The 10239-nt window shown below is 34.6% G+C and overlaps 1 protein-coding gene across 2 annotated transcripts in view; it reads right to left on the bottom strand.

Moving 5' to 3' along the window:
- Nucleotides 1-6482: 6482 nt before the first annotated feature.
- Nucleotides 6483-10239, bottom strand: part of LOC144975979 (meiosis expressed gene 1 protein homolog) — a 5844-nt gene continuing 2087 nt past the window's right edge. For both annotated transcript variants that reach the window (XM_078920224.1, XM_078920226.1), the window contains exon 3: nt 6483-8326. In XM_078920224.1, coding sequence (XP_078776350.1) covers nt 8198-8326 — 129 coding nt within the window. In that variant the 3' untranslated portion in view covers nt 6483-8197. The remainder of the gene's footprint in view (nt 8327-10239) is intronic.

Genomic DNA, 10239 nt, shown 5'->3' with positions numbered 1-10239 from the left:
TAAGTACTTTGATGGTGTGCTCTTGGAATCTACATCTGATCCCTATTTGTTCCCAGTTCCCCTTTGTCTTACTTTCTCTTGGGTGCTTTAATTGTAATTCTAGAACTTTTTACGATCACATTGTCTTCCTTTTTACTGGCGCTGATATAACCTAAATGTGTTACAAGCGCAGTAAAACCTTTAAAACAAAACAAACACACATGCTTGTGCCATTAGAACCTCACCAGTCCTTCGGTGGGGTCACAGACTCCTTGAAACTGGGAGAGAAGTTGCCAGGCTTCTGTACTGGCAAGAGGAGGCATTGGCAGCGAATCAACTTCAGTCGAGAACCTGCCTGATGGCAGCATCACTTCTTCAGTGAGGACTTTCCACCTGCCCATATATACACGTTGTGGCAAAAAGCCAGAGACTGCAGAGCATTGCGTTGTGACGAAGCTTCCTTGGTGGGTTTCGTGACCGTCCACGAATGCGGTGAAAAATTTGCAGCCTGGATAGATTATCATATCATAGTAGTGTGACGCCATAAGAAGCTGCTACCAATTGGTAAAGTCCCAGGTTTGAGAGTTTTTGCCAAGATGAGGGGCCATTTAAATCGACCGATATTTGAAAGACAAATTTTCTGGTCAAATTTTTAAATATATGAGTTTGCCAGAGTACGGCAGTTAAATGGATAATGCAATTGAAAAAATTGAATGTAAATTTCGCAGGGAAACAAGATGCAGAATAGCAGTTATGTTCAGACGAAATGTAACAAGTTTTCTTTTTATATAATAAATATTCAAACTTGACAATTTAATTGAAGAAAAAGTGACATGAAATACATATTCTTTATAGTAACTCATTTCTCATGAAAATATTACTTATTAGGGTTATTCTCTGGGCCACAGAATTAGGTTTTTCCATAGCGGGCAGGGAGGTCGCTTACTGTATCTTCTATACCCTATATCTGTTTTACAATTGCTTTTTGGTTTTGTCTTGGAATGAGACTACTTGGTTTTGCCCTTTCCCTTACCGTATAGTTATCATTTTGGGGGATAATATTTTTTTCCTTGTAAATCATCTCTCTGTCATTGTAAGCATTTGAGTGTATTCCTCTTGGACCCTTTGCCGGTGTCTAGATAAGACTTTTAGGTGATCTCAAACTAAATACATTGATGGGTACTCTTGGAATCTATTTGTACCATTTCCTTTTGTCTTACTTTTTATTTTGTATGCTTTGAATTGTAAATCTATAACTTTTTTGACTATACCATTTTCTTCTTTTTTACCAGCGCTGAAATGACCTAAATGTGTTACAAATGCCGTAAAACCCTTAAAAAGAATTAGGTCCAATTGCTTGAGTTGGCGATAACACATCTTGACATTGACAGTATGTCCTTAGGAAAGGCATTTTGCACTGTTTTCTCTGTGTACTCAGCAGTGATTGGGTATTTAATCTGAGGGAAAGTACTATGTGATAGACTAGCATCCCACCCACAGGAAAGATGGCAATTTTTGATGTCTGTTTAATGCTACATTAATGGGAATAAACTGCAGCTTCTTGAGCCTTGTGGCTCTGAAGATTTACTTTTTGGCAGGATATTGCGGCACCATCAATCTGGACTTCTCTCATGGTCTTTTCCAGAAACGCTCATACTAATAGAGTGAATGAGTGCTTCAAATCTAGACTGAAAACAATATTTTAGATTAACTTTCCATTAATATTTCAAAATTTAACATTTAATTTTCTTTAAATTCTTATATCACCTATGTCTTGTAAAGCGCCATTGAACATGTTAGGTGGATATTGGCGCTATTTAAATTATATTTATTTATTTATTGTTTGTACCTGTGTCTGGATGGGGACATTTAGATGAACCCTGATGGTAGGAAACCAGAACCAGAATCATGATAGTAGAAATTAACAGTTAACAGAACCAGAATCATAATGGTGGGAAGCCAACTGAACCAAAATCAAACAGAACCAGAATCGTGATGGTAGGGAGTCAAACAACCTGAATCATGGTTGTAGGGGGGTAACAAAACCAGAAATTCCAGCACGCTATGCAATACGCTGAGCTGCCAACCTCCCGCAAAAAATGTGGAATTGTACGCATTTTCAGCAATTGTACGCTTGTACATTTCCCCCAAGATTGTAACCATTTTCAGTGTACAGAGTCACTTCAGTTTTCTTTAGTTGTAATAGCCCGGATGCTCGTATCGCTGTTATCTTAAGCTTGCTGGATCGTTCAAATTTGTACTCGATACCAATTCATTGCTCTATTATTCTACACTGCGTGGCATTTTCCCCTCTGAGTGGTATTTCAGTGCTAGGTCAACCTGACCCCATTAGTGGGGTCAGCCCATGGGTGGAACAGGTAGCGGTCAGTAGGAATCTGTGATGCCGCTGATGGTAATTAATTGTTTCAATATTTCATGGTATTGCTCAGTTGCTAACATGAATATGAAAATTGTTCCCTCACCACAAGCAAAGCAAGGGTTTCTTTCATCATATGCCATGGTTGATAATAATGTATCCTCTTAAGGCTGCTCATAAGAGAGGTGTCAATTTAGTGGTTTTTGAGCTATCAATGAAATTAATTTGTTATAATTTGCATATCAATATTTTAATTCCCAGCGGCAGAAAATGATTGAAACAAGCATCATTATAAAGTAAAAATGATGATCTTGACACATGCCAAGTTTTGTTGTCCGGGCAGTAAAACCTTAAAAGATATGAATTTTTTATTGTAAATTTCTTATTTGGCATGACTTGGTGAGATCCTCATTTTCTCTCCCATAGTATTCCATGCCATGAATTATGTCCAAATATCAGTTGAGGAATAAAATATATACCATAAGACGAAAATAATACTAATATTATTTTTTAAGCATTTAACTGATTTAAATATTATGAGTTTTGGGCACATTTGAAAGCCAACTTTTTAATGGCTTGATAACTTTTTTCTATACTTAAATCCTTTACGATTTAAGTCAAAATTATTTTTTTTATGACTGTTAGGCATTATAGTTTGAAGATGTATACGGTACTGCTTTTGTGTGGTTGTCTAAGGAAATTCCGACTTTATAGTGTCATATAGGTGTCAATGTTTAGGGTATTCTTGCATGTTGAATAAGAAATATAATGTAAGTTCAAGTTCTCCTTTTGTGCACAAGTGAATGTGTTAACTTTTTATAGACTGAAGCGTCCAGATATATATGGCAGTGACTTCCCAGAAATTAAATAAATGATCTTGCTGTGGTATGCCTGTGGTGTTATACTAATTTGACTCTGGTTGTTATTCAATTGTTTTATCTCTAAATTTGACTGACTGGAGTTCAATGGTATATCAGATGACTTTATAAGACAATGACTAAATGTGTATGTATTCTTGGAAGAAAGGAGATGATTCTATATAACCTATGTGGACAGTGTGTTCGTTTTGAATGTAGTTGGTCAATAAGGAGTAAAAGGTTACTACTTGGAATAAGCTATATGCCCTCATAATTTTGAATCCTCTTTTGTCCACATACTATGTCCGTCTGTTTGAGCAAATCATTTAATTTAACAGTACCAGTGCTTAGTGTTAGTTGTAATTGATGATTGATACTGCAATATTTGTAGCATGTCCAGTAACCTTGTTGGGTGATTGATTTTTTTCTTGTAAAGAAGTCATACTTTATAGGCAGATTGATAGTAAATTGAGATATTGACATCTTACACAATATTGGTTTTTAGTCTTTACAGGTCAATAAAATATTATCTTTATGAGTTATTTTACCACATAAAGACATAAATCATATCAGTTTACTGTTATGATCAACACAACTGTTTGAGAGGAACGGAATTGGTAAAAACAATATACAGAACTTACAAAACCATGAATAAATCAAGAAAATCAACTGCCAATATAATCATAATGCACAGGAACATAGATGCATATATGTACTTTTGATATTTATTAAAATTCTTGAGATACTGCCGCTGAGTTTTGAATAATAAATTTTTTATTTAAGTGCACTATAGTTTACAAGCGCTTAAAATTAGATCAACAATTTGTGATATTCAAAGAAAACTATTAACCACAAGAATGTCTAATTTTCACTGATGTTTAGAAAGACAACTGATTTTTCAAATCAAAATAATAAAGTGAAAGAGTCTGTTATTGTTTTCCCGCTATACAGACATATTATGAGACCATAAATATCCATAATTGCCCCCATTGGACACGGCACTGCCTGATACCAGTTGAACTCCAATGACCTCATGCAGGTAGCAAGCAGGGAGGGTTATTGGTCCCTTGGGAGTTCCAACTGAAATAGCGCTGATTCCACGCAGTGTCTATAGTGAAGTCGCTCCTATTGTTTTATATAGTCTTGGGAACATCATTGTTGCTGCAATTGAGCATGTGCGGTGTGACTTTATGTAAGTATACCTTCCTCTTACTTTCACAATGGTTAGTTTCTGTCGATTTCAGGATTGTACCCATTTTTATGAAATCTCCCCCATTTTGAGGTCCCATTGTACTTGTACACATTCTCATCAGATGGGGTTGGCAGCTCTAAATATGGCACGCTGGAGCTGGACGACCGAATTCTTTCTATATAACAAGTGGTTACCGCTCATGAGCATCGGATTTTATCATTCTTTTTGGCTTCTCCCAAAAACGTGCACCGAATCCAGCAAGTACTGTTGTAGGAAGTCAACACAACCAAATCATGAATGGTAGGAAGTCACTTCAACTTCAACTAGAATCATGATGCTAGGAAGTCGACATAACCAGAATCGTGATGGTAGAAAGTCAAAACAACCAGAATTATGATGGTAGGAATTCAACACAACCAGAATCATGATAATAAGTGGTCAACAGAACCAGAATCATGATGGTAGGAGACATTGTCTGATTTACACTATAAATCTGACCGCTTATTTTCCCGCCCATTCCTTGCACTGATGTAACCTCAACCACTGGTAACAGGTCAGCAGCGGTTACCAGGTCAGTTGCTAGGCAGATGAGGATTTGTCGTGCATTGAGTTGTGGGTGCCAATTGTGTGAATTCTGTACCAATTAACCTCCCGACCTTCGTGTCAAGACAAGTACAATACAATATAGGTTGGGACTTTGACTTCCTGATAAACAAGGACAAAGAACAGCCACTAGACAATAGCAAAATTAGAGAAAAGGGCATCAGGCATTGTTAATGGCATGGACAGAATGAGACTTGTGATCAACGCAATTAGTTGAAGACCAGTCTCAAACTGCATTGGCAAATTTGATTGCTTTTTTTTGTGTGTGAGTAGTAGTATTTATATCTTGTCTTTGAAAAAATAGATAGCTTTTAAATATTGCAATATCCACTAAACATAATCAAAGCGCTTTACAAAGGGTCCCTGACCAACAGCAACAAGTAACATGTAGAACAAGACACCTGTTAGGCGATATTACAATTTTTTCCGACAGAAACAACACTGTACTCATTTTACTCCTGAGCATAGTGAGAGAATGTGAGTAAAGAGACTTTTCCAAGGACTCAACTATGCGCCGACTGAGGCTTGAACCTAGGACCTTCCAATCCGAATGTGAGTGTCATACCACAAGACCACACAGCCGCACATAAAACTCAGACAAAACAACAGTAACGTTATTTTTTCTTTAATTTAGAAATGTTCCACCCACTTATATTTATATTTTTGTTGTTGCAATTTCTTACCTATATTTGACAACTTCTACTGAGAAACTATGAAGGCAATGAAAATGTTGAAAAATCATACAGTGAAAGTAGAGACTGTTAACTTCCATACATTATATTTCAACTACAATATTGGTATCTCACAAACTATAAAACAAAACATTGCTAAATTAAGCGAACAACAATCTCTGTCAGGTAAATTTCTCTCTGTGAGTGAAGACTCACCCTGACCGGGTTATGAAGTGGCATGAACAGGACACCGTTTCCACTAAGCTATTTTAGCTATGTACGCTGTGAGGAAGTCGGCAAAACCAGAATCTTGATAGCAAGTCGTCAACAGAACAAATCATGATGGTAGGAAGTCAACAGAACTAGAACCACAGTGGTAGGAAGTCAACAGATCTAAAATTATGATGGTATGAAGTCAACAGAACTAGAACCATGATGGTAGGAAGTCAACAAAACTAGAACCATGATGGTAGGAAGTCAACAAAACTAGAACCATGATGGTAGGAAGTCAACAAAACTAGAACCATGATGGTAGGAAGTCAACAAAACTAGAACCATGATGGTAGGAAGTCAACAAAACTAGAACCATGATGGTAGGAAATCAACTATACTACAATTCAGACTGGGCAATTAGTTGAACAAGTGTGAGTATGAATGAAGCTTTAACTTAAATTTAAATGGCACCACGCCATCTCTTTCTTCTACATTTTGAGTTCAAAGTCTATAGCCTTAAAGTTTGTCCTTTAAATGAGCATATTATGTTTTTAAAATATTAATAAAATCAGACAGTAACTCATTAAAACTGATCAAAATTCATCAAGTGATTTTATTTTTAAAAAATATATGAAATATGTTGGGTTTTCCCTCAGCAAACAAAAGTCATATTTGTAAATCTCGATAAGGTACAGTGACAGTTAAAAATTAATCATTTAGATATCTAAGCAGTAAATCAGATGCGATGTTGAAAAATGGAGAGCTGAAAATCTTTGTACAATTTCAATAAAAATAAATGGAGTAGAATTTTAAAAAATTGTGACACTGTGGTAAACAGCTGAAATATGCTTGTAATTTACATAAGATGAGTGTAAGGATAACACATTTTTTAGGCATTTAAAATCATGCATCGATGCCACACGGCAAATGACAAGAACCCCCCCCCCCCCCCCCCCCCCCCCCCAACAAAACAAGCGGTACTAAAATCACAATTTTTATCATTATGAAAAATTATTTATCATGTAAAAAGAGAGGGTTGAAATAAAATAATTGATAATTATGAATGCCAATCAAAATATGAAACGATAAAAAAACCCCCAACCATATAATAGTAAAACCCAATTTTACAGGAGAGCTGGAAACCTATTCATCATCAACAAGCCCAAATAGACACAGAAGTGTTTTTTAAGTTTTCTTTCTTTTTAAACAAAAAATGAGGATCTTACTTTTAAGACGAGCAGATTATGGGTGCATCTGATGACATAAATATGCCTTAAAATGTCATATTTCAATATCAAACAGTTTTGACATTGTAGTAACAATACTAATACTAATAATAATAATAATACTAATAATAATAATAATAATAATACATTTCAAAAAGAAATCGGACATAAACGAGTCTTAATTTGATGTCCAACACAAAACAGAGACAGACATCTGTTTCAGATTGTTTGTCTATGACTCTTTCTTTGTGAAATTGAAATTATTTTACTCATACCGTTCTTTTGCTGTGTTATATTCTATCATCAAAGCACCCTTCTTCTTTTCAAAATGTTTGTGTAACCTTTGACTCCCATTAAAAATATACATAAATCAAACTAAGGACAATGCTATCAAAATAAATGTTAGCTACAATGTATTTCTCTTTTGTGACCTGTTAACTCAACTCAGTGTTTTGTCAGAGTCAGACTAACCCAAGGATCAAAAACTGAATCTTTGGTTAAAATAATCAGAAATTCGAAGCTTTGGTTTTTTTGACATAAGGAAAAAAATGTCCACAAGTATCCTATTTTGGTCTCAGCATAGTAATAGTTCAGCTACGTGGTCTTGTGGTATGACACTCGCTTTCGGATCTGAAGGTCCTGGGTTTGAGCCTCGCTTGGCGCATAGCTGAGTCCTTGTAAATGGCTCTTTACTCACATTCTCTCACATTTTGATTTATTTGTAACTTATTTCACTGGAATGCATATTGGATGGCAGCTCTTATAATTTTATCCCTAACTAGAGAAGGCTTTTCATGACAAATATATATCCGTCTCGTGCATTGCTTTGTCATAATCATTTACGAGATTTTCTGCCACAAGAGAGGGAATGTACTTTCCCAAAATCAGCATCAGAAACCCCACTAAACTGGCATGAAATACCAATATATAGTAAGCAAACATAGTTGCAGCAACTGCAAAGTAAATAAACATCTTTAATTAACAAAAATGTTTTATCTCTGTCAATGGTTGTTGAAATTCAAAAGTAACACTCCTTTTTCAAATGTATAATTGAAGACTAGAAAATTGAAACAATATAATTAGTATGCATATAATTTTGTTTTATGAATCTCTTTATCTGGACATTCTCTTGTTTTGTTGTAATAGTAGAAGCAACCATCTCGACGAACCAATTTCTTAACGAAACCATTGTGAGGCCATCTATCTACCTGTAAGATTAAAAATATGAGAACATGATGATGGTGATGGTGATATGATGAATACGACGATGAAGATTATGGCATTGATGATAATAATTATATAAATTAATAATAATAATAATAATAATAATAATAATAATGGTGATGATTTTTATGATGATGAAGATGATGGTATTGATGATAAAACTACTACTACTACTACTACTACTACTACTACTACTACTACTACTACTACTACTACTACTACTACTACCACTACTAGTACTACTACTACTACTACTACTACTACTATTAATGGTGATGATGATGCTGTACTTGGGTTCTCTGCTGCAAAAGGATGCTATATTTTCTAATTTGAAAGAAAGAAAAAAAAGTCTCTGCATTGATTGTCCAATAATTTTTTGGCGGCCATGTGGTCTAGTGTTACGACACTCGCTTTCGGATCGGAAGGTCCTGAGTTCGAGCCTCACTCTGCGCATAGTTGAGTCCTTGGAAACTTTCCTCACATTATCTCACCGTACTCAGGTGTTAAATGAATACTTGGCCGTTAACAGCGTTGTCTCTGTTGGAAAAAAAAACAATGTAAAATTGCGTAACAGGCGTCATGTCTCGTTCTACATGATACATGTTGCTGTTGGTTAGGGACCCCTTGTAAAGCGCTTTGAGCACATTAAGTGGATATTGCGTTATATAAAAGCTCATTTGATATTTTGTTTTCTTCTGTCAAGCTATAGTTGTCATGTGTGTGTATCATAATAGGATGACCGAAGACACTCTATATTGCAGCAATTGTGCTAAAGACAAGTCTAATTTATCTTATTTCTATTTTCCTATTTTATTTCTACATTTAGCTAATTCAAACCGATTTTTCATATCGCACAGCAAATATGTAAATATTCTGGAAAGTACAAATAATTCTAACACTTTTGATACCGCAATCAACATGATAGGGCAATTAGTTCAAAAGTTATGCAACTTTGAACTATGGACCTTTTTTGGTCGAATTTGAAATGGGCCAAAACCCCATTTTCAAATTCCGCTGACAGCATAGATTATTATCCCAAACAACTCAAATTTCTTTAACTTATACTACACGACACTGACAAATCACTCAACAATTTTCAAAACTGTGACTGTATTAAAAAGGTAGAAATTAATTCATTGAAAATGCTAAAAAATTATATTTGCGCAATATCACTGATTCAAATTTGAAAGCAGAAAAAAAGTAAGGAAAAACAAGGAATTTAAAAAATTCACAGAAAATTAAAGAAAATAGTTATAGACATCAATAAACAGTACAATTGAAGCTTGTTATCAGTACTAACAATTAATGAATATTTAAATAAAAAATAATTTAGTAACATTTTTATTTGGTTGAACATGAAATGTTGTAATTTTTATGAAACAAGGTATCGTTCGTGACACAACTTTCAAAATGGTTCTCTTATGAAGGATTTCGAATTTGAGCATTCGGTTAATCAACAACATGAAATACACCAAACAACGGATCCAACTTAAATTTTGACACAAAACACAAAAAAGAGGACAAGCTTTCATTTGATACAACGTAAAAAGCTGAAAAATAATAAAAAGTTGTTTTTATCTTGGATTTCATTTTTTAAAACTTAACTCTCGCAAACTCAATTTAAATTTATGGTATTTATTTATTTATGGTAACATTTGTGAATAAATCCAATCATTGGGGTAGTTCAGCCTTTATGGAGAGTGCCAGAGGGGTATGATTTGTCTATCAAAACACATTAATTTCCGATGAAGGTGTCTAAAGCGAATCAATTTAACCTATATTGCCAGCAACACTAATCAAACTAATTTGATATTTTTAGAAAGAAGAAAAATAGCAATTTTAAACTATATAAGACATATCTTCCTGGCTCAATTATTAATCAAATACCAGGAGTTTT

This window comes from Berghia stephanieae, chromosome 6 (genome assembly GCF_034508935.2).
Source record: "Berghia stephanieae isolate SIO BIC M18660-M18661 chromosome 6, UCSD_Bste_1.3, whole genome shotgun sequence".
Classification (NCBI taxonomy): domain Eukaryota; kingdom Metazoa; phylum Mollusca; class Gastropoda; order Nudibranchia; family Aeolidiidae; genus Berghia; species Berghia stephanieae.
This window is presented reverse-complemented; position numbering and strand designations above follow the sequence as displayed.